The following is a 26,522-nucleotide window of genomic DNA, read 5'->3' on the forward strand; positions in this document are numbered from 1 at the left end:
GAAAGATAAAGCTGAGAAGAGTGGCTAGAGTTGGCCAAATTTTTTTTAAAAACTCCCTGCTAGAAGCAACACATTATACTAAAATGCCCCAAGCCCAAGGACCTTGCAGATCCTCTTCAGTAAAGTCAGTAGTAGGTGCCTTAATAATAGAGGATTTTTTTGGAGAAAAAAACATCACACAGGATGAAAAGTCACAATCAATACCAATATAGTGAATATCTCCAGTAGTAAGAATGCACTCTTCAAGTTACAGAAGCATAAGTGTTAGGCATCAGGGTGGCACAGTGGATAGAGAATCAGCCTCAGACTCAGGAATATCTGAGTTCAAATCTGGCTTCTCTCCCAACAAATCATTTAGCCTTTCTGTGCCCTAAAACAACTCTACATTTATAAATTGCATTGGAAGAGATTGTTTCTTCCAAAATAGTTGCCTACAATAGGGAAATCATAGATCTAAAACAACCACAACAAAATTACAATGTCATCTTATTTTATAGTCTATTTTGAATCTGGCCCATGGAATTTGGCAAGTTTGAACTATATAGTTACAGTGAATTTTAATGTTGAACCTTAAAGTTCATGAAATCATGGATGGGGAATACTTAGAAAGCAGCATGGTACAACAAAAAGAGCTATGCAGTCAGACAACCTGAGTTCACATCCTGCTTTTGGAGCTTGCTAGCTTGTGTGATCCCTAGTAAGTCTCACTCTCCTAGACCTTCCTTTTCCTCACCTATAAAATGAGAGGTTTGGATTAGATGGCCTCTTTAAGTCTCTTTCAATCTAGTCTTTCTTCCTAGGATTTCTAAATCTAAAGGTCATTTGGTTCAATTTTCTTTTTTCCCTTTGGTCCATGATCAAGTCCTCCCAGCTGATTAACTACTTTACAAATAGTAAAGATCTAACATAGAGAAGCTTTACATCTTCACTTGATTATCTAGTACCGAAAATTATAAAAATACCTAGAATTTATAGGATTGCAAAATGCTTTAACATATTATCTTGTTTGATCTTTATAACAATCCTGCAAAATAGGTGCTATTTTTTTCCCCACTTTGCAGAAGAAGAAACTGAGGCTGAGAGAGTAAGTGATTTATCCGATGTCAAATATCAAGTACATATCTAAGGTAGGATTTGAATTTGGGTCTAACTCCAGGTCTAGCACTGTGCCATTTAGCTGCCTAAAACAAGAAAGGAGAAATTGTTCATTTATTTGAATAGAGATGTAAGTATAAAGTTTGCATATAACAGAAGTCTCCTGATTTCTGCTGCACCTGGAGGTATGTAGTACGATCTTATAGCAACTAAATAAATATTTGTCTGACTGAATAGGTGACAATCTCAAATCTCTCTGTATGGCATTCTGCAGAACCTTTAGGTGGACTGTGTGCCATGCTTTATTACTACCGCAGTCTGATAAGTATGGGCAGAACTTCACGGAATATTCTCTTAAGTTCTTTCCGAATGACAAACATTCCAGAAGTCCAATCTATTTTACAGCCATACAATAAATACTGGACTAGACTGATGAAAAACTAGTTTAAAAAAAAAAAAAAGAAGTTGACAAAGTACAACTGCTTTTCCAGTCTATACAAGCTGAATTTTAAACTCAGAGGGAAGTTGTCTTAAACTGATGAAAATCTATTCTGATGCAATAGTGTACACAAAGTTTGAATGCTTCTTTTCTTAAATGACAGCTCAACAATACATAGGTTAGGTAGAGGCAGCCTGCATAGAGCTTTGAAACTTGGGAAGCCAATGAGGAGCCTGCACCCTTCAAGTGATCTTTCACTCCAGAGCTCCTGTCTGTATCCAGTCTATTTAACTGTGGAAATTACCTCATCAGCTCCTCCAACCTGCATCCTCCTTGGATTTAAATGGGGCAAAAAAGTTATCAAACTGTGCATACTCTTTGATCCAGCATTGCTGCTATTGGGCTTATATCCCAAAGAAATACTAAAGAGGTGAAAGGGACCTGCATGTGCCAAAATGCTTATGGCAGCTCTTTTCGTAGTGGCTAGAAACTGGAAGATGAATGGATGTCCATCAATTGGAGAATGATTGGGTAAATTATGGCATATGAAGGTTATGGAATATTATTGCTCTGTAAGAAATGACCAGCAGGAGGAATACAGAGAGGCTTGGAGAGATTTACATCAACTGATGCTGAGTGAAATGAATAGAACCAGAAGATTGCTGTACACTTCAATGTTGTATGAAGATGTATTCTGATGGAAGTGGATATTTTCAACATAAAGAAGATCCAACTCACTTCCAGTTGATCAATGATGGACAGAAACAACTACACCCAGAGAAGGAACACTGGGAAGTGAATGTAAATTGTTAGCACTACTGTCTATCTACCCAGGTTACTTATATCTTAGGAATCTAATACTTAATGTGCAACAAGAAAATTGGATTTACACACATATATTGTATCTAGGTTATATTGTAACATATGTAAAATGTATGGGATTGCCTGTCATCTAGGGGAGGGAACAGAGGGAGGGAGGGGATAATTTGGAAAAATGTATACAAGGGATAATGTTATAAAAAAAAATTACTCACGTATATATACTGTCAAAAAAATTTTATAATTATAAAATTAAAAAATAATTTTAAAAAGGATTTAAATGGGGCAGAAAAATTTCTTCATTTTTGATGGATGCTCTTGGTGATCATACTGAAGTGTTGAAAAAATATGTGTATGAAATAGCTTATGTAAAGCGATTTACAATTACTTAAATTACTGTATCAGGTGTTCTTAACCTAGGGCCCACAAAGTTGTTCTTAAAAAAATTTTGGTTACTGGCTCTTCAATAAGAAACCAAGTCATTTAACCTTTTAGCCTCAGTTTCCTCATCTGCAAAATGGGGAAAATAATGGCTTCACAGGGTTGATGTGAAAATGAAAATGAGATAATATGTATAAAATGTTATAAGATCTTACAATGCTATATAAAGAGTAGCTCTTAATGTCTATTAGTAGTCATCCCTATGTATTTCATTTTATGCATTTAAAAATATGATTCTAAGAAGCCTTATTAGCCTTATCAAAAGGATCCTTGACCCCCAAAAATTATCTATTTGTATTACTCTGTAGATCAATATAGATATTTCATTTAATAAATAAATATTTAGATATAGCTTAATTTTATATGTATATGTGAATATATAAATTATATATATATATATATATATGAAGTGAGTACTATTATTATTTACATATGTTAGTACATTTAGTGCTCACAACAATCTGTAGGTGCTATTATATTTCTATATGTTATATATGTTAGTTATACTATAATTATTATCATTATTCATCCAGAAAGTTGAATGAAGAGACTTTTAAGAGCTGTAGATTTTTACTAGTTCACTTCTAGATGGGTTGAAAGTCTTTGTTTGCCCAATTTAGGGGTTACTGAATAGAGCTCATTGTCCTAAACTTGTATAAAAGTTCCTGATGTTTTAGTTAATTTATCTGTGGTTTCTCCTCTAGTATTGAATCACAATATTAGAAAATGCTGACCCGATTTTTTTTTTTAAGTGATACACAAAGCTGCAAAGCAAGAGCCTAAGAGATATTCCTTTCTTAATTATCCATTAAAGATTTCTTCTTTTCATCATCCACCTCAGGAAATAGGAAGTCAGATGACCTTGAGGTACCTAGTTATTTCCCTGCCTGGAGGCAGTATAATTCAGACTACCCTCCATAGATGTGCTTCAGTCTTAGTCTAAAGATCTAAAGGAAAGTCTTTCATCACTTCTAGAGCAAACTGTCACAGAATTTGACTTATATCTCAATTCCTTGAAATAAAGGCTATCTTGAATTTATTTCATTCTAGTAGCCTCTAGAGAAGCCATTAGGTTTGCTGATTTTGTTGAATTCTAATTTGCCTTCCTGGTACTATGCTATTATTTATTGTATTTTTTAAATTTTCCTGTTATTCAAATATCTGCCAGCTGACTTTCAAGTATTTATTTTAGATTGAAGAAATATAATCCAAATACTGTATATAATACTATTCCATCACCAAGATGAAAATAGCTAAATTTTGTAGTCATTATGCTGTTAGCTCTCTTCTGAACTGGTCCCAGCATTTATGAACCTCAGAGTTCCTTAGAAGATTTTACTAATGGACTTGTCCTAGCTACTTCCCTGGACATTTTAATGATCCTTCACTTTACTTAAAGTCCCACCATTTCCATATTTAGTTCTATTTTTCTATTAGATTCACTCAATTAACTATCTTCTCTTATATAGTTATTTTGTTTAGATTCCCACAAAATACTGAGAATATTCCATTGATCAATTTTGTTCTGAATGTGTTCATACTACCCTAAGAAATTAATTAATAATTAGTCTCCAAAATACCTAGTTCCAGATCTTACTATGTGTCCCGTAATTCCAATAAATTCCAATAATGATAGCAATCCTTTAAAAAGTGTTTATATAGCCTTTTCCATCTAAAATAAACCAGATAAAGCACTTCACATATTGCTTGTAGGCTCCAAGTCTTAATTGATTCCTTTTAATGGGGGTTGAAAGATTCCTTTCTAATTGCCCAACCCATGTCTGACCTTGATTCACAAATCCTGGTCAAAGGCACCCTTTAAATATCTGGGCCCAGCCCCCATCATCAGCTCAGCTTCCCCCAGCCCTCACCTGATCTGAGCTAACTGAAAAGCCCGCCAAGAACTTAGGCGTACCGCCCATCATCTTTTGGGTTTAAAAGAGGCTAGTCGGAATACCCTCTTGGCAGGAACCCTCCCAGCCAACACATGGTATCCTTCCGGCCATGTAAGGGTTCCTGCCCACCCAGCGGCCACCTTTGGCCTTAACTTTACTTCCAAATTTCTACAATAAACCTTTTATTTATCAATTTAGGTTTTCGGGCCTGTAAATTCATTTTACACTGCGCCTCATGGGATTATCTATGCTCCGAGAAATGGGGTTCCCCCTTTCCTTTCCCTCATTACTTTCAGGCTGATAAGTGGTTAGAGCCACAAGGAAGGAAAAAAGGAAATAACATTTATTAAGGTCCTATAGTGTGCCAGGGACTTTACAAATATCTCATTTGATCCTCACAACAACCCTGTGATGTAGACACTATTATTATCCTCATTTTACAGTTAAGGAAACTGAGGCAGGTAGAAATTATAAGTTACCTGGGAACATATAATTTAACAAGTTTGGGGGTGGCTTTGAACTCAGGTCTTCCTAACTCTAATTTTACTCTAGGATCTATTTTATAGAGGAGGAAACAAAATTGTTAATGTGCTTCTTCACTGCTTTATTTACATTTAGTCAGTATAAAGATGTGTCTTATCTTGATCCTTTGACATATGTGAACACCTTCAGAGTGGAAAGAGTAAATCTAATGGACTAACAAGGTGTTTTTTTTTCTGTTTTTTTGTTTTTATTATAGTAAGTTTTATTTATTTTTAATACACATTGCTTTAAGAATCATGTTGGGGGGGCAGCTAGGTGGCGCAGTGGATAGAGCACCAGCCCTGAAGTCAGAGGGACTGAGTTCAAATCTAGTCTCAGATACTTAACACTTCCTAGCTGTGTGACCCTGGCCAAGTCACTTAACCCCAGCCTTGAGGGGGGGGGAGAGGAAGAATTATGTTGGAAAAAAAAAAAAAGAATCATGTTGAGAGAGAAAACTCAGAGCAAGAGGGAAAAACTACGGGAGAGATAAAAAAAACAAAAAAAAGAGGTGAATGTAGCATATGTTTATTTCCATTCAGTCTCCTTAGTTCTTTTTCTGTATGCAGATGGTATTTCCTGTCTAAACTCTTTTGGGATTGCTTTGGATCACTGAACCACTGAGAAGAACCAAGCTTTTCATAGTTTTCAGTTTTTTTTTTTTTCTTGCTGTAATAGGGTTTTAATAGCTAAACACAAAGATCTTACAGTCTAGCTGGAGAAGCAAATATAGAAAAGCTAAATAAATGGTTCAAGTAATTTTTCAATTCAATAAACATTTATTAAGCAGCTACTATGCACCAGAACTGTGCTAAGCACTGGGGATACAAATATGAAAAAGATAGCCCTGTACTTCAAGGAACTTAGAATTTTTTTTTTAAAACATCTTTATTACTTTTATTAAAATTATTTTATTTTTAGTCTATAGAATAAAATAAGCATTTCCATAAAGTATAATAAAAAAGATAATTCACATGGAACTGCAAATCTGTGGTGTACAACTTACTATTCCTTTTAAATATATGTTATCATATAAATTTATTTTATTTCTTCCCTCTCCTGTCCCCTAGAGATGGCAACCATTAGACTCAAATAGTTGTGTGAGTGTATGTATATTGCTTGCAATATAGTCTTAATTGACTCCTTTCAGGCTGATAGGTGGTTAGAGCCACAAGGAAGGAAAAAAGGAAACATACATACACACACACTAATGTAAAATTATATATATATATATATATGTATATATATATATACTTCTATTTATCTTACAATATAGTGGAGGAAGACTGTGCATCAAAGGGAACTGAAAAGCAAGGGGAATAAGACCCAGAGGAGTAGGAATGATGTTCTATGGGAGGTAAACTACACAGAGCTGCTGCTGAAGATGGAGCGTTATTTGCAAAGTTCAGATCCCAGCCCTCTCTACAAAGAGGCTTTGGAAGGAATGAAATACTCTACCCTCCAGCTTTCCAAACAAAGGGAAGAGGAAACTGAGGGAACTGGCTGGGGGAGGGTAGTCCCTATAACAATTAACAATCAATCAGCAAGCAGATTGTTTATTTATCTACTTTGTACCTGGCACTATGCAAGATAATGAAGACAAATGACAAAAAAGGAAACTCTACTTGACCTCAAGGACCTTATGTTCTCTTTGGAAAGGTCATATACATAACTACATTCAAGATGTGTACAGATCTGTGGATGTGAATGGAAAGGCCTCAAGCAGAAGATGAAACCTGAGCTAAATTCTGAGAAATTGGGGGCAGCTACACTTCCAGTTGATCAATGACACTTACAGTTGATCAATGATGGACAGAAATAACTACACCCAGAGAAGGAACACTGGGAAGTGAATGTAAATTGTTAGCACTACTGTCTATCTACCCAGGTTACTTATATCTTCAGAATCTAATACTTAATGTGCAACAAGAAAATGGGATTTACACACATATATTGTATCTAGGTTATATTGTAACACATATAAAATGTATGGGATTGCCTGTCATGGGGGGAGGGAGTGGAGGGAGGGGGAGATAATTTGGAAAAATGAATACAAGGGATAATATTATTTTAAAAAATTACTCATGCATATATACTGTGGGAAAAAAATCTAAATTAAAAAAAAAAAAAGAAAAGAAATTGGGGGCAGCTAGATGGCATAGTGGATAAAGGCACCCTACATGAAGTTAGGAGTACCCGAGTTCAAATCCAAACTCAGACGTTTAACATTTATTGGCTGTGTGACCTTGGGCAAGTAACTTACCCCCAATTGCCTCACCAAAAATAAATGAATGAATGAATGAATAAATAAATTCTGAGAAATTCTAGGAGAGGAGGTCAGAAAGAAATGCATCCCTATTGATGAGGTTTAGATTTAGGGAACAAAAATGAAATTAGGGTTTCTGGTGGTCAGGGAGTTAATTGATAAGGTCTAGTGCCAGATTCTGGGTTCAGGGAAACAAATGGAGAGGTTTGGCTTCCCTGCAACCCTTGGGATTTGGAGCAAGGGTGGGGAGTTTTGGGGACTCCCTTCTAGTAGTGCAGAAGTTCCCTGTAAAGGAATTTACAGACCAGAAAAACTACATTGATAAAAGAGGTTTATTATGGGGATTGGAAGTAAGGTTAGAAATCCTGACAGAGAGGCATAAAGTCTGGTTAGAGAAATAGGAGAGGATAACACTGGAAAAGAATATTATTCCAGTGGGTATATCTATGGAAAATGGAGTTTTGCACTATGAATGCAGTTCTCAGTGGACAGAAAGTCCTGGCAGCTGAGTAAGCCTCCAACATCTGTCTGCAAAGCCTTAGTTGATGGAAGCTTATTATATTGGTTTGTCTTGGTGGGGGTTGGGAAACCTGAGCAGATCATCAGAATGGGGGCTGGGAGAGCCCAAGTTGGCTCAGATCCAGCAGGGGCTGGGACAAGTCCAGATCTCCTATTGGAAACCAAAGGGATGCTTTTGACCAGGATTTTTGAATCAAAGGCCCAGGCATCTTGGACTAATATGCCTCAGCCAGGAGGGGCTGTGAATCTGAAAGGAATCACAGATCAGTCTGAAGGAAATCACAAATCAATATGAAATACAGTTTCTTAAAGGGACCACAACCCGCTTCACTATGAATTTTCTGTGAAAAAGCATGGTGCCCAGAGATGGGACACCATTATAATAATAATAGTAAGAGCTAACATTGCTGTAGCCCTTACTGTGTGCCAGGCACTGTACTAAGCACTTTATAAACAATTATCTCATTTGAACCCCAAACTACCCTGGCAGATAGGTGTTTTCATTGTCTCCATTTTATAGTTGAGGAAGTTGAGACAAAAAAGAGGTTAAGTGGCTTGTTCAGGGTCACACAGACAGTGTGAGTGAGGCTGGATTTGAACTCAAGTCTTCTTGACTGCAGGGGGAGCTAAGTGGTGCCATAGTGTACAGAGTACCAGGCCTAGATTCAGGAAGACTGAATTAAATTAAATTCTCCTTCAAATTTGGCCTCAGATACTTCCTAGTTGTGTGATCCTGGACAAGGCACTTAACCCTATATGACTCAGTTTCCTTATCTGTAAAATTAGCTGGGGAAGGAAATGGTAAATCACCCAATATCATTGCCAAGAAAATCCCAAATGAAGTCACAAAGGGTCATACATGACTAAAGTGATTGAATAATTTTCTGACTCCAGGAGCTCTGTCTACTATACCATCCAACTATGTATGAGGAACACAACAGTCCTAAAGAGTTTAGGAACATTAGTCCCATGTAATTAGGCTAGAAAGGAAAGTTGGGGCCAGTCTGTGAAGATTTTTTAAATACCAAAGAGAAGTTGGCAGGTAATAGAGAACTCATGGAATTTGTTGAGTCATGGAGTGACGTGGTCACACCTTTGGCAGCTGTATAGATAGATCATTGTCAAAGTAGCACATAGTAGTGATGAGAGATAGGAAAGGGGGAACCCCATTTCTTGGCGCAAAGATATAGTATAAGATAGTCCCATGAGGCGCAGTGTCCCCTGTAAATGAATTTACAGGCCCGAAAACTTAGATTGATTTAAAAAAAAAAAAAAAGGTTTATTGTAGGAATTTGGAAGTAAATTTAGTTAGAAAGACGCCAGGGCCAAAGGCTGGGCAGGCAGGAACCCTTACATGGCCGGAAGGACACCATGTTTGGGGGGAAGGGCTCCTGCAAAGAGAGAGCTCTAGCTTGGCTCTTTTATACCTAAAAAGGGCTTGTGGGCAGTGCCCCAAGTTCTGGCGGGCTTTTCAGATAAGGAAGAAATTGTGGGGGCTGAGAAAACCCAAGCCTGCTCAGATCCCATGGGAGCTGGGCCCGGATATTCAAAAGGGTGCCTTTTGACCAGGATTTGTGAATCAAAGGTCAGCCATGGGGGTTGGGAAATCAGAAAGGAAATCTTAAAGGGACCTTAACCCCCATCAGTAGGGACTCAAAAAATGCTTGTTGAGTGAGCAGTCACTCCCTTACCTGCCATGGTCCATATCTTCAGTGTAAGTTGGAAGCGGCTCAGTTTGAGGAGCTGCCATTGTGAGGAAATCATATCCCCAGTCCTTCACTTTCCTGGCTATATGGAACTTGCAAGGTCAGTACAATTCTCACTAATTCAGAAATTTCCCACCCATGACAGCAATCCTGACCAATTTCCCATCCCCCCAACTAATGTAGACACATGCCTTCTGGGAAAGCATCCATTATCACTATGGAATGCACTCAGCCTCAAGCTATTACAGGTCTCAATTCAGGGCCTGCACAGGGGCAAGGCTAGGCATATTGATGACAGTGTCATCTTAAATGAAGAATTAAAATACAGCTATGCTCTGGTCAAATAAGAGAAGAGTCAAAGTTCAATGGAACTGCCAGTTACCTGTTAAAATCAATCAATCACTAAGTGGTTTTAATTATTTGCTATATGCCAGGCACAGGGCTAGAATGGTCAGGGACACCATATAATCTGAAATGGCTCCTGTCAAAAGGGCAGGTATTAAAAACTGCTATCTGAAGGAAAGCTGGTCACTAGATCAAAGAGCTCAGTCCCTCTTACTGTGACTTTTGTTATGAGGGCCATATATTGTATGCTGTTAATGTGATCTTCTCCTTGGAAAGGTGCATCCTTCCCTCTTCCAAGAATCCCTGTGTAGTGAGATGCAGTAGAAGGGGGAGTGAGGGGGTACTAGATTGGAATTTAAAAGAGCTTGATTAAAATCCTGACTGTCAATTACTAGTTGTGCAACTTTGAGGAAATCACTTAATTTCTCTGTTTCCTCATATGTAAAACAGGGATGATAAGACTTCTCTTACTTAACATAGAATTGTGACAACAGAATTTTGTCAACAAGATGGGTCAAATGATTGAACTTGAAGAGTAGTCATTAATGGATAGGTAGCATAGTAGATAAAAAGCTGGGCCTAGAATCTAGAAGATTCAAGTTCAAATTTAACCTCAGATACTTACTAGTTATGTGATCCTGAACAAGTCACTGAACTAGAAATGAAAATGGCAAACTGATCCAGTATCTTTGCCCAAAAAATCCTACATGAAGTAAGTCACAAAGAATTGGACATGACCAAAAACCAATAATTGACTTGTAGGGAGGTCTGTAGTGGAAGGTTCTAGGGAGGTCTATCTTGGCTCTGTGCCATTAATCTGCTGATCAATCCCTTAAATGGCACAGATAGAATGCTTATCAGATTTGCAGATGAGACAAATTTGGGGACAATAACTAGGAACATTGATGATGGGATCCAAAAGGTTTTGAGAAGTTAAAATAATAACTGATTCTAACAAGGTAACAATCAATAGGGATAAATGTCAAGGAACACATGGATTTTTTTTTAAACCCTACACAAGTCAGAGAGGAGTAACTGGTCACCAAGTTTTTTTGATTATGAACTATTTATTATCAACAAATAAATGTTGAGCAAGAATTTCTTATATATATGTTTATTTAGTTATAAATTAAATACTTCTTGCTGTCCAGTTGTGTCCAATTCTTTGTGACCCACTGGAATTTTTCTTGGCAAAGATACTGGAGAAATTTGCCATTTCCTTCTCCTGCTCACTTTACATATGAGAAACTGAGGCAAACAGAGCTAAGTATATTGCCTAAGGACACATAGGTAGTTAATATCCAAGAGCAAATTTGAACTCAGGAAGATGAATCTTCCTGGCTCCAGGCTTAGCCCTCCATCTGCTGCAACACTTAGCTATTTCTACTACTGTACTAATGATATGGTATAGCTTCAAGGGAAAATAAAGCAATAATTTTGAGGTCCCCTGACCTTAGAGGGGCCTTCTGTCATAACAATCCAGGGATTCTAAAATCTTCTGGTTTTGGAATCTGTGATCCTGAGGGCCCCCAAAAAACCTCAGAATGCCTGGCCATCTATCTGTCAGTGATTGTAAAAGTCCTCTGGACTAGGAATATAATAATATTTCTTCCCTTAGATTTTAGGGAAGATCTATTAGTGATCCTGAGGCCTTCTGACCTAAGAATGCTATTATTCTAATAATTTGTTTGTCAATGATTTCGAAGTCTTCTGGGCTTAGAATAGCCCTATAAACATTATTGACCCACTGTTGGTCAGTGATAACCAAATTCCTGAGACCACTCCTTAGTTCTACTTCTAGGCCATAAAATGAGCATATCAATGATATGGAAAAAGGAGACACCTTTTTCCAGGTTCTTTGCTAAATTCTTTTGGAACTTAGCCCACTTCAATTGGCATTATAATCACAATAAACTTTACCCCTTGACTAGGATATGGGTTCAAACCTGCAAATTCTTTTGAGACACCTCACAATACCTGTCTACAACTCCAACCTCAACATTAACAAAGCTGCACAAAATAGGCACTTTTAAAAGATAAAATAAAAAAGAGGTAACATTCATCTTAGAGGCAACAGGGAGCCCTATGTGTTGGGCTTCACTTCAGGAAAATCATTTTGGTTAATGAATGGAGGAGGGATTAGATTAAGGAGAAACAAGGTAGGGAGACCAATTGGGAAACTACTGCAAATAGTCCATTTGAGAGGTGACAAGAGTCTGAGCCAGGTTAGTGACTGTATGAATAGAGGGAAGGGGGAAAATACTAGAAGTTTCATAGGAAACTATCTGAGATTATTAAAGCCATGAGGTTATCTGATTTGGGGAGCAGAGGGTTGACAAATTGTAGAGAAAAATAATTTTTCCATTGGTTCATGAGTTATTAATTCTATGGGTGCCTAGGTGATGGTTAGATTATAACTGCTCTGAGAGGCAACGCCTGTTTCAGAAGAGGGAAAGTAGGGAGTTTGCACAGTTTTTCTTTTTATCCTAAACTTAAGAAATAACAAAGTAGAAACTGCAGATCATTATGTATGATTTGCTATTTCTTTTAAATATATGACAAAATTTTACTCTTTTCCTTCCCTTCCCTTCACTCTAGAGATGGCTACCATTGGAAACAAGTAAGTATGTGTATATATATGCATATAACATACATGTCAGTTCTTTCTCTGGATGCAGATAACATCTTTCTTCATGATGGGATCTTTGTCATTAATTTGGGTATTTATAATAAAATGAATTGGTCATTCAAAGTTATTCTTAAAACAATGTTGCTGTTACTATATAACATTCTTTTGGTTCTATTCATTTTTCTCTTCATTATTTTATGCAAGTCTTTCCATGTTTTTCTAAAATCATCATTTCTTATAGTAGAATAATATTCCATCATGAAGATATACCATAACTTGTATAGTCATTCCCCAATTGATGATTATCTTCACAATTATTTCTGGGTTTTGCCATTACAAAAAGATCTGCTAGAAAGGCCTGGAGAGACTTACATGAACTGATGCTGAATGAAATGAGCAGGACCAGGAGATCATTATACACTTCAACAACAATACTATAGGATGACCAAATCTGATGGGTGTGGCCCTTTTCAACAATGAGATGAACCAAATCAGTTCCAATAGAGCAGTAATGAATTGAACCAGCTACACCCAGTGAAAGAACTCTGGAGATGAGTGTGAACCACTACGTATAATTCCCAATCCCTCTAATTTTGTCAGCCTGCATTTTTTACTTCCTTCACAGGTTAATTGTACACTATTTCAAAGTCCGATTCTTTTTGTACAGCAAAATAACTGTATGGACAAGTATACATATATTGTATTTAACTTATACTTTAACATATTTAACATGTATTGGTCAACCTGCCATCTAGAGGAGGGAGTGGAGGGAAGGAGGGGAAAAATTGGAACAAAAGGTTTTGCAATTGTCAGTGCTGAAAAACTACCCATGGATATATCTGGTAAATTAAAAGCTATTAAAAAAAAAGAAAGAAAGAAAGAAAGAAAGAAAGAAAGAAAGAAAGAAAGAAAGAAAGAAAGAAAGAAAGAAAGAAAGAAAGAAAGAAAGAAAGAAAGAAAGAAAGAAAGAAAGAAAGAAAGAAAGAAAGAAAGAAAGAAAGAAAGAAAGAAAGAAAGAAAGAAAGAAAGAAAGAAAGAAAAGAATAAAATACACCCTAGGATCAAAAAAAAAAAAAAAAAAAGAGAGCTACTAGAAATATTTTCGAACATATTTTCTTTTTCCTTTTCCCCTAATTGTCTTGAGAAAAAGACTTGATAGTTGTATTGCTGGGTCAAAAAGTATATATTGCTGGATCAAAGAGTACAGACAGTCTAATACTCTTTGAGCACAATCCAAAATGGTTTGATCAGTTCATAATTCTACCCACAGCAAATTAGTATTCCAATTTTTCCATATCCCCTCCAACATCTGTCACTTTCCCCTTCTATTGTTTTTATCAATCTGATAGGTGTAAAATTTTGGTGTTTTAATTTGCATTTCTCCAATAATGATTTAGAGAATTTTTTCATGACTTTAAATTGTTTTGATTTCTTCAGAAAACTAATTAATTCCTAATTCAAATCAGGCCTTCAGGCTTAATCAAACAGATAGTAATCCAGCTAATAGACTAAATATCGATAAATGTCAAATACTGATAAATGTCATCAGCTCAGGTTAAGTAAATATGATTATAATTGGCCAAGGCTCAAGTAAATATGGGCCTGCACATATTATACAGGTCATAGGGGAAACACAAAAATAATGAAAATAAAATACAGAAAAAGAATTTACATATTCTTGTAAGTTCTTCACCTTATCTCGCTCTATTCCCCACAGGAGGATCAATAGTAGCTGAACTTAGTGCTACCCCTTTGAGATGGACATTTGAAGATAAAACAGGAGTTTTTACTCCTTTTATGAAAAAAATCTCCATCAATCTATGGGAAAGAGACATCTTACAACAGTTAGGATTACAATTGAGTACTTAAGCTTTTTAGGTAGGGCTGCTATTCAAGGCCTGCCAGCACTCTTACCTGTTTCCATTCAATGGAAAACTGATACACCCATATATATGGGTGAAACAGTGGTCCTTAACCAGTAAAAAAATTCAGGCCTTATTAGATATAGTACAGGAACAATTTGACCAAGGACATTTACAACCTTCTCTAAATCCTTGGAATTCCCCTGCATTTGCTATAAAAAAGAAATCTGGAAAATCCATGTTGTGGTAGACACCTTTTTAGGATTTACATTTGCAATACCAGCAGGAAAAAAGACAGCCTGAGTGGTTACTGAATTCCTTATACAAGCATTTGCAATTATGGGTGTGCCAGAAGCACATAAAACAGATAATGGACCTGCATATATTTCTAAACATTTTGCATACTTTTGTGCACAGTATCAGGTTCCACACACCACTGGCATACCAATTACTCCTCAAGGACGGGCAATAGTAGAGAGGAGAAACAGAGACATCAAGACACTCCTCAAAAAACAAGAAAGAGGCAGCCACAGATAACCCTAGAGAACTTCTAACTCTATATATTATTAATTTTTTTTTGGATGGAGATGCACTGGCTCTGGCAGACAGGTTTCATAACCCTCTGGAAGGGCAGTGTCCACTGCAAGCAGCAACAATATCTTTAGGTAATTGCCAGATGATGTGAAAAGATCCAGAAAGTGGTGAATGGAAGGGACCAGATATGTTAACTGCTTGGGGGAGAGGGTCTCTACATATGGAGAAGGAATCCAATGGGTGCCAATGAGCCATATCCACCTTGTCCATCAAAGAAAGACAGAAAAAAGAGAAGATCCTCAAAATGAAGAAGACCCAAGAAACATCAGATGGTTCCATTGCTGACTGTGCCCACCACTGAAAGAGCCTGGCAGTTAACCCTATATGTATGGCAATTAACTCATGAACATCAAAAATAATTGTCAATGAGACTGATTGATGCAGGATTTCAGAACCCGCAGGAATCATTGGATTCCCTGAGACATGATAAGACTGATACAGGACTTCAAAACCTGCAAGGATCATTGGATTCCCTGACATATGAAGTGATGGATCATAGATTGGCTTTGGACTATCTCTTGGTTGCTGAAGGAGGTGTATGTGTGGTTGTGAATTGATAATTATTTTTTACAACTTCCTTCTGGGACTCATGGAAGTCTTTTATAGTATCTTGTTTATTTATATTGTTTGTTGTATTACTAATTGCTTGTATGACATTACAACTTACCTGTGTGACTCCTTCCATGGTATGGATTTAACCACTGGTTTATACCTGCTTCAATTAAAACAAAAGAAATAGTGAGATATAGAAGACAGTGGGGAAACTCTTATACTCTGAAGGTATAAGACCCTTCAGCCCAGAGGGAACCTGCTAACAATGTTTGGTTTGGCTCCCTATCTCCCCTAAGGGCTCTCAGACTTCCTGAGAAGTCAGGGGGTGGTGACAACCTGTGTTGTAATTGAAGCAGAGTGATACCAGGGGTCAATCTACATATATTAGTTGTTCATGTGGTCCCAAGTGCACAGTATATACATAGCATATGCCCAGTATTGTTTTGGCTACATAAGGGTATTAAGGTATATAAGGGTGAAAGACCTTGCAATAAATAGACTCCATATTTTAACCTCCCTTTGGAGTCTTGCCTCATAACTCTTCCAGTAAGACAGTGTATTTTAATTACCCCAGCATTGGGGGGTCTAGAAAGCATGATATGTTTTGTCACCCCAACTTGGGGTCTCTAGAAAGCAGGACACAATAGTTTACTGCTTAGGATTTTTACAATCTCAAATGCTAACATTTTTCTCGATGTTCCTTTGTAAACAAACTGACATTTTGTGTTACAAAAATGGGTCCAGATAAAGCTATAAACTATTTGAGCAAAGGCCCTATTGTATTTTCACCAAAGTATGTTCCTCATTCTCATTTCTCTTGGCAGTTCAATTAGGAACTTAGAGTTTTAGTTGGCTGAAATAATTTATTTTACTGCCTACCTATTCATTTATTGTTGTCAATTATTTATTCTATATCCTTTAATTGTTAAGAACTTTTCCTTTTTCAGTGAATGAGATCTGGTGCTGTGTAGTTGTGAAGAATCAGATTGGAAGGAGTGATTGATTCATACATGGGCAGAAGTAGGTTCACCAATCTGTATGTATTATATTGGAATCAGGCAGACAGATGTTAGATCATACTTAGTGTTCACTCACAGGAAAGGCAAATCTGGGCATGCTTGAAGGACTAGTGAACAATCTCTTCTTTATATTTGAATAAATCTGATTTTTGACATACCTCATTAGCCATTTTTGTTCTATCCTTTCCAAATCCAAAATTCATTCTCTTGGTAGGAAAAACAAAAGCAAAATAAAAATTGATCATTTCTGCCATCTTTTTGTCAACAGTTTTACCAGCCATTTTGAGTAACAGCCTAGTTTTGCTTTAATGCACATCTTTTCCTCAGTATAGATATCCTCTTCCCAACCGTTCTTCTTGTCCTTAATGTCTTTTGCCAGCCCCAGCTAAGTGTTAGTATCATTGATACTATTCTTATAGAACCACCCCATGCTCTTGTTTTTCTTCTGAGTTACAATGCCTTGTTTCCATTCTATACATTCTATAAAATTTTTGAGTTGTCTAGTGAGTTTGATGTGGGTTAAGATTCCTTTCTAATTCCCAGCCCCCATGAATTCCAATGGGAGATATCTGGGCTCTCCCAGCCCCCATCGGATCTAAGCTAACTTGGGCTGTCCCAGCCCCCATTCTAATGATCTGCTCAGGTTTCCCAACCCCCACAAACAGCTTCCTCCTTATCTAAAAACCCATTGAATTCTATTCAAATTCTAACCCTGGCTGAAGCTCAAGCCAGAGGCCAACCTAGGACTCCACCCACGAGCCCCTGTACCTTGCTCCGGCCATGTCAGGAGTTTCTGTCCACCAGTGCCAGCCTTGGCCCTGGTGTCTTTTTACCTTTCAACCTTACTTCCAAACCCCACAATAAACCTCTTTTATCAATCTAGGTTTTCTGGCCTGTAAATTCCTTTATAGGGGACTCTGAACCGCTACTAGACCTTATTTAACTTTGTATCTTTGTACTGAATCCTAAGAGGTTGCAGAGGAGTTCTATTTGACTCCCTGTATTCTGAACCTGCCATAGACCTTAATTAAGCCTAATTTCATTTAGATCCTCCTTACCTAATTCTCATCAAGTTCTCCATGTTGATAATCTATATTGGCTTCTTCAAAACATAAAGTGCTATACAAATGTTAGCTATTGTTCTTGTTCTTGATATTCTTCTTCAGGACACCCCCCCCCCCAGCAAGAACTTACCATTCACCATTTTTCTTTTCTTCTCCCCTGATCCTTACAGGATGTTCTCTTACCTGGGGCTCAGTTTCATCATTTCTTGGAGGATAAACAGCTGCTTCCTCCTCATATGCTCCAATTTCCTCACCTTAGGAAGAACCTCATGTAGAATGACTTAGAAGCAGTTCTTTTCTGATTGGAAAATAGGATAGTCAAGCTATTAAAATTCCTTTCTAGTACAATGATTCAAACTTTCTGTATGACCTGAAAAAATTCAACTAACCTCTGTGCTTGTCCTCATTATGGAGATAACATTAATTGCTTCATGTAGGGATATTATATTTAATTTGTGATGATTCTGTTATCTTTAAAAGAAAAAGAAAAATGAGACTCACTTATCTCTGGAAGGGATAGTATAGAGTTAACCAGGAATGGGAAATTCAAAACCAGGGAAATCCCCAACTTTGATTCTCATTCCAATTCTCTTGCTACTGATAAGTAACCCATTCTCCCTTTACTATTTACTTTAGCATAGCTATTACCCAAGCCTTCATAAATGTAATTGTAGAATATAAATCTGTCTTGGAATCATATCACAATGACCTTTCCTTGTCCTGTTGGCCTCTCCTTCCCATAGGGCAAAGATATTTCTGAGACAGACATTGTGGAGCAGTGGAAAAGAGTCCTGGACTTACAAGTAGATGACATGGGTCCAAATTCTTTTTCTGATACTTATTACATAGGGGACATTAGTCAAGTCACTTTACCTCTAAGAGACTCAGTTTTCTCATCTGTGAAATGGGGACAGATAGATTTAATGATTCTAAAGGTCACTTCAACTCTAACATTCTGTTATTTATCTCAATTAGAGAACAAACTATTTTATATTTTAAAGATTATAAGAAAAGAAATTTTACATTACTTCCTAATAATCCCTCTTCCTCCACCATTCTGACCTTGAGAGTTATTCCAAATCCAGTTGTTGGTCTTTATTCTAATTTCTATCCTATTCATTTTAATGGAAATTCAACATATAACCCTTATTTTCAACAGAATAGAAGAATTCTTATTCATCATCCTCAAAGAAATACAAGATGAAAATGCAATGCATAATACATAGTAATTCTTTAAGTTTCAGATGAGTCAAAACGATCAAAAGTGAAACACAGAAAGAAAGGCTTTGTTAGAAACTATGATCATGTTACTAAGGGACCCTTGTGGTTGGGGCTGGATACATAATCCCTATACATTAATTTAGGGAAATGGATAAAAGATAATTAAACTTGCCTCTGCCCTCAGAGGTGGCATTTTGAAGGAAGCAAAGCATTCTAAACTAAAACCTCAACTAAAACCTCCAACTCTCTAACTACAGCAGAAAGGGAGCTTCATTTGAATAATTCTGTGTATTTTATTCAGTTCTCTATTACACAATCACCTTCCTTATTCCTTTCTCATCCAACCCTTAACAGTCATACCTAGTATGAAACAAAAGATGCCTATTGTAATAATGTATCTGCTTGTGCCAATGGAAAGTTTACATTTCATTTCCTTTAAATAGAAATTATTTGGCTTCCTCTTGTAAGAAAAACGTTTAGTAGCTTCTATGTTATCCTTTGCCAAGAACTTTTCAAGATGAAAAATCACACTAAATAATCTAGCTTTAGATTAATTGCTCTTTTCAATGGTTTTTATCTTGTGATTCCTCTAAAACCTCCTGTTCTCACTTTTCCATACAAAATGATTCTGTAGTCAAAGTTGGTCTTCAGTATCCCTGACTTTCCTTTCCTTCTTGTGTTATCTTCCTTTGGTCATCTCTGTGATAAACACCATGTTAGAGCTCAGAGAGTAATATTGTGCTAGGGTCCTCCTCTTGTACAACTTCAAAGACTCTCAAGGCAGCATGATGCGGTGGACAAAAAGTTGCCCTCAGAAAAAGGAAGGCTTCAGTTCAGGTTCCACCTCCAACGTAATGACTGTGTGACCCTAGACAAATCATTTAATCTGTCCTCTACTCCAGACAACTTTCTAGTACTAGAAATCATTAAATCATTGTTGAAAAGAGCCACGTCCATCAGAGTTGATTATCACATAATCTTGTTATTGCTGTGTACTATGTTTTCTTGATTCTACTCACTTCATTTAGCATCAGTTTATTTAAGTCTTTTCCAGTCCTTTCTGAAATTAGCCTGCTGATTATTTTTTATAGAGCAATAACATTGGAGGAGACATTCTTGACAGACCAAAGGCTTTATGGTTTTGGAGAGTTACAGGGAAGCAAGCTAATCCACAAAACAATTGATTGATATACTTTTCCAGAAGTTATATTTCATACTGATGTGATTAGTATGTCAAAGTCATGAGGTAGAAAGCAGAGTGCGAGGATAGAATATATGCAGGAAATTGCAGGAAATATCAAGATGGCCAAGGAGATGGACATGAAAAAGGTCTGATCTGATACAGCTGGATGTATGCTTTTTAGGATTTCTCCTCTGGTATCCAAGGAACTTGTTTCTGCTCTAATTGGTAGATAATGATGCTGATTTAGAAGTAAATACAATAGTGATATCAAGATCTTATGTGTTACCTGGAATCACAACCCCAGTGAATTGTGGAGGGATTTAATGAGGTAAACTCCACAAAACAACATTTCTCCAATAAAGAGATGGCAGTTGTCTTATAAAGACACAAGAAAAACTCATATGAATTAGACATAATCTTTTGAACTTGAAAATTGACAGTGTTGCTTATATATACAGGGCCCTGGGCCAGGGGCTTAAAGAATAAAGATAAAAAATTGGAATAATTCCTGATTCAAAGAATTTAAATGCTACTAGGAGTGAAGTGGTGGAGAGGGGTAGGGTAGAAGATGGGGATTACAACATGCCCACAGAGGAGTAAATACAAGGTAATTTAAAGATGTGGAGCACATACTCTATGGGGAGTGGGGGAAATCTGGAAAGGCTTCACAAGGTAGTGGTAGTATGTGAGTAGAGCTCTGAAGTAAGATAAAGATTTTTAGTATCTTTTCCATCACTCTATCTTTCTTCCACCTAGTTCATATTCTTTTGATGACAAATTTTCACCTTCACTGACTCAAATAAGTATGCCAAATTTTCTTAACTATTCTAAAGATTTTATTTTTAATCTTGCAAGTACTTCTGTAGAAACAGACAAAAGGGGATACCAAACAATTTTTAAAAGTTCAATATTAGGTAACCCTCAGAGGCAATGTTTCAGTCTTATCTGTGACATATGTATGATCACAGGCAAGATACTTAACTAAGTATCTCTAAGAAATTCTATAAGACTACAAATTATAGATGAGATAGTAATCTGTAGTAGTGGAGGGGATTTCATTCTAGGTGGTTTCTATATTGACCAAATCACAGCTCTGAACAAAAGAAAAAAATAGATAGCATTAAACTTCAGTGAAATAAAATGTTAATGGAGCCAGAGGCAATCTTTTTCTATTTTTTTTATCATAGCATCATTTGTCTATTATCTTAAGAATTACTATTTCTCTTAGCCAATAAATTGCAATAACCAAAGAAAAGCTTTACTAAGCACATATGTTTTATCTCTAAGTATTTAATGGCCTTTTTTTTTTTTTTTTGAATGCAGGAAAGATTTATTTTACATTCTTACAAGCATGGGTGCCTAGGTTAGTAGACACACCTTTGAAACTCCAAAGGCAGCATAGTTAATGACTTTTTATCATCAAAGATTAGCCACAGATAGACTTCCCCATTGCCAACTGGTAATTATCTTGCCACTTTGTGATGTAATGTTTTCTTTGATGACCCTCTACTATGTTTATATATTCTAGTTCTCTGAGAATGAATTTTTCTTCACTTTACTAGACTATGTAAGAGTAAAGAGAGGGTCATTTCTAAACTTTATAACTCCTCTAGTTGCAGTATATATATATGTACATATATACACAGATTGTACATTTAATCAATGTTTGTTAAATTAAATTGAGACAGTCATTGCCTTTTCATGATTATGAGATCATTGATTTAGAGTCCTTTTTATAGATGAGCACCAAAGGAAATGGTAATTAGAAAAATACAGTGACTTTAAACTTAGAACCAACTCAAGTCAAATTGTATTTTTTTTAAAGTAGAAGACTATTTCTCTGTTTCATATAAGTTTAAAAAAAAAACAAAAACAAACCTCTAAAAATATAAGAATGAAAAAAATTACTTCACATATTTTAGAACTTATTTTCATAATTATGTCTTTGTGTGGGTGAAGTAAAAAATAAACTTGTTATATTGAATTAAATCCCAGAGAAGAGGTTAAGTGATTTGCCCAAAGTTATATGATTAGAAAGTACCAAAACCAGAGTGGGAATCCATGTCCTATAATTCTTTTAATATCGAAATCTCTCATAACTTTCCAATCTGGCATCTCGTGTGTGTGTGTGTGTGTGTGTGTGTGTGTGTGTGTGTGTGTGTGTGTGTGTGTGTGTGTGTGTGTATAAAATTCTGTCAAATTCTGTCAGGCCAGTGATTGCCCCAACTTCCCTCAGGAAAAGAAATACGAGAAATGTACGACAGTAGCACCTCTGGGGGTGGGGCTCAGCTCACTTATCTCATCATCCACCCTCTGGACTCGGGCACACCTGAAGCCTCTTGCTTCCTGCAAGCCAGCTGGGAGAGGAAACTGGAGGGGAGAGGAATGGGACCAACAGGAGTAGCTGTCCTGACTGCCGCTGTCCTCCTTGTCATTCAGGTCTCAGAGGGTGAGTGGTGGGGCATTGGGCTTTCTCCAGAAGCCAGGTTACTTTGTCAGAGGGAGTACAGGGAAATTCTTATGATTTCTCCGGTCAGAGTTGAATTGAAAAGGAAAGACTCCTGGGGTAAAATTTGATGTTTTATTTCCCTTAACCTGAGAGATGGGAATAAGGTTGAAATCTGGAGTCCCTTAGAAGAGAATTTCAGAGAGGGCTGCATTATTTCTTGTAAACCAGGAGGCCACCAGCTCGTTGTCCAGGGGGTAGGAGACAGCCCTTCCATACCACAGAGTTAGCCTTTTTTCCTTTGAGTTGGGGGATGAGAAGGATGAGGAACGATCAAAGGAGCAGGTTTGGTGAGACAGCTTGGTTTCATAGGGCACTGGACTTGGGAGAAAGAAAGACATGTGTTCAAATTCTCTCAATCGTTTGTCAGCTGGGTTATCCTGGGCAAGTTGATCAATCTCTCTGTTTCAATTGTTCCCCTTTGTAAAATGAGAGTATAGAACTTGACTTCTAATTTTACTTTTGGTTCTCAATCTATGATCCCATGACTGTGCTTTATCTTGGCTCCAAAGATTTAGAATTGAGATCATCTTCTGCAAATTCTTCATTTTAAAAAGAAGAAAAATAAAGTCTAAAGAAATGAAGAGAATTGCAAAACTAAATATAGGGCTCTTCCAATTACTCCATGTTATCTTTATTCATGTACTTGGTGGCATCTCAGAAAATCTTCATGCAGACATGCAGAAAAAGGCTTTTCATGCATTTTGCTTCCCCACTCCCTGAAAATTCACAGAAATATCAGTGGCATAGATTTGGAGCTGGGAGGGATTGTTTAGGAAAAACTCATTTTTCCAAATAAGGAACCTGAAACCTTGAGAAGTTAAGGAATTTGCCTAGAGTCACTGAACAAATAAGTTGCTCAAATCTAGATCCTCTGACTGTAAGCCTTAGTATTCTTTGGAAGTAATGACAGACTTGGCATATTTAACATGGGCAACCCAGATCTTGACCATCATCTATTCTAGAAATTCTTTGAAGTTGAAATGTGGAACTAGTTTTGGAAAGGGAAAGATGGGCTAAGATGGCTTTTATCATTCATGGAAAGATGGAATAGAGTAGATATTAAATAGCAGGGCTAGGTTCTGAACTGGCATTTGCATTTAGGTCTTAAGAATTGACATTTGGGAATGATTTTCAGATACTTAAGGCCTGGCTATTAGTGAAGGTACAGCAATTAAACTTTCCTTGCTCATAATGCTAAATAGAAAACCTAAAGTTGCCCTTCTAACATTCACTAAGTAGATTATCTTCTACCCAATTTCTAACAAATTGATAGCTGGAAAAGTACAATGATTTTAGTCTGCATAGACGAGCTCAAAATAATAACAATAATAATAATAAGCTATCATTTACATAGTACTTTAAGGTTTACAAATCACTTTACAAATATTATCTCCCTTGATCCTCATAACAACCCTGGAAGGTATTGTCCTCATTTTAAATATGAGAGAATTCAGACAGAGGTTAAATGATTTGCCAAGGGTCACACAACTAGTATCTGAGGTAGGATTTGAATTCAGTTCTTCCTGACTCTATATAGCCTTTTGGGGGAAAAATCTCTATAGACAAATATAAGAATGAATAAATATACCTTCTGAGATTTTAGATCTCATTTTCAATATTATATGTTTGTGTAGATGAAGTTAAAAAAAATAATAAGGTTTGTTACATTGAATTTATCTTGTTGAATAGCTTCATTATCTAAAGATTGTTTCCCTAAAATGACATATATTTATATTTCTCTATATGCCACCTCATATCTGGAAAAGAGAAATTAGGGAGGACAGGAAGAATTAAAGAGGGGAGACTATCCAGTCTCTTCTAGTGTGAGACCAAGAAGAATTCTAGTGGGGAGTAGAGGGAGGGGACTGTAGGTTTCAGAGAAGGTCAAGTATAGATGTATATATCTGAATATTCATAGAATTTACAACTAGAAAGGACCTCAGAAGTCATTTAGTTCAAATCTATTCCCCTGCCCCCTGCCATTTTGTACATGAGAAAACTGAAGTCAGAAAGGTATATGATTTGTTCAGTCATAAAAGTAGAAAGGAACAAAGCTTGATTTGACCCAAATCCTGAGTTCCATTATACTATAATAATGAATTGAGGAGGAAGGGCTATAATAAGCAACTAGCTGCCTAATGGGGCAAAAGGGGCAAAACTCTGAGACCTGTCTTTAGATAAGTACAGAAGCTAGAGCATATCACATTGTCATTCTGTGGTCACAGAGTTCTAGGTCAAGTTAAACCTCCTAAAACAAAGGTCTCAGCTAGAAATAGGAGACACACATATTTTTGAACGTGATCAATGTGGAAATACATTTTGTGGGAAATTAACTATGTGAATTGTTACAAGGATTATCTCTTCCTTTTTTCCAATGAGTAGGGGATGAAAAAAGAAGGAGAAAATAAATTTTTGTTCATTGAAAAAAATTCATTTAAAAAGTAAAATCACATTAAACTGAATATTAAGGTCATAGTTGAAGGTTAGACAAAAATCACAAAAAGACAGGAGAATCAGTGTGGGATGTGGAAGGGTGGGGAAGAGGTAGAGCCCTCTATATTTTGCTATATATGAGTCATGGGAGGAGTAGAATTTATGACTGACCATATGTATGCAAGAATCTCAGGTCTTTTTGGAGCCAGATGTCAGAGCCACCACTTTTGACCCTTGAGTCTGGAAGGAGAGGAAGACAAGGAAAGGATGAAGTGCTCAGGGATAGAGGGTTCAACAGTCAACGCAGGGGAGTAGCCAGAGAAAATATTTTAGGACAAGCTCTGCCAGCTGATTTTTTAAAAAAGCACTTTCATTGCTTCAGCTGGGGGCTATTATTTCATTACCACCCTATAACAAACATTATAATAGTCAGAAATAGCACCTAAGTGACTCATCCATGGTCTGAAGAAACCAGTGTAGCTGTCTAAGCCTTTGGAAAGCACCTGGTTTACCCTTTGACCTAGTCTCATAAACAGACCTTGACTGCCGCCCAAAAGTAGTATATTGCCTTGTGGGTAAATTCTGGCTGTAGCAGAAGAAGTTGCTTATGTGGTTGCTGGCTCTCGAAGACTCAACAAATTCTTCCAAGGTCACAGAAATGTCTTCCTAGTTTAAGTGGCCCTGAAGCAAAACATTATTTATCACCATGCAGAGTTTTATGGGGTAAGATGAGGCGGACTTTTCCCAGTAGACTAACATTAAAATGATAAAAATGCCTACTAAGCATCAATATGCATATCTTCTATCTATTTTCAATTAAATATTTTACTTAAAACTTAACATTAACTAACAATACAATCAACTAAATATAATAAAAATTTACATAAAAATTAATTTCAGTGGCTAATGTATCATGAGACCTTTCCAGCTCCTCTTAGTCTCATGATTTCTTAGCCATTCCTTCTTCCTTTTATGTTGTCATAGTGTAGAGCCTGTTCTTCTACTTCTGTTTTTTTTTTTTTTTTTTTTAATTTTTTTTTTACTTTCCATTATTGCATGAGAAACTTCTTCCAGATGACATTGCATGCCTAGCCATCCTTTCCAATGCTGGCTGAATTTTCTCCAATATATCCCAATTCAGTGGTCCTAGTGGAAGAGTCAATATTCTTTGCTCCCTATTGCCCCTTCAGACTCCCTCCATCTCACCCTCCACCTTCACTTGAGGTTCACAGTATTAAATTTATCACCCAATCCAGAACTTGGTGACCCATATCTTACTGACCCCTAGAACATTCTCTCTCCTTTCAGTGAGTTTAAGGTTTGTCTCTCTCTTTATCCTGATCCTTGCTCTCTTATTTAGGAGTTTTCCTGTACATGTTGATGCTTCTATAAATATCCCAACTACTTAA

General features: G+C 36.7%; 1 protein-coding gene across 1 annotated transcript in view; it reads left to right on the forward strand.

Moving 5' to 3' along the window:
* The first annotated feature begins 22,506 nt into the window (after nt 1-22,506).
* The window catches only part of CCL28 (C-C motif chemokine ligand 28), a 31,798-nt gene continuing 27,782 nt past the window's right edge, over nt 22,507-26,522 (forward strand). The window contains 1 exon segment of the mRNA XM_074282561.1: nt 22,507-22,620. Within this exon segment, the coding sequence (XP_074138662.1) occupies nt 22,557-22,620 (64 nt within the window). The 5' untranslated portion in view covers nt 22,507-22,556.

This window comes from Sminthopsis crassicaudata, chromosome 1 (genome assembly GCF_048593235.1).
Source record: "Sminthopsis crassicaudata isolate SCR6 chromosome 1, ASM4859323v1, whole genome shotgun sequence".
In the NCBI taxonomy this organism is placed as follows: Eukaryota; Metazoa; Chordata; class Mammalia; order Dasyuromorphia; family Dasyuridae; genus Sminthopsis; species Sminthopsis crassicaudata.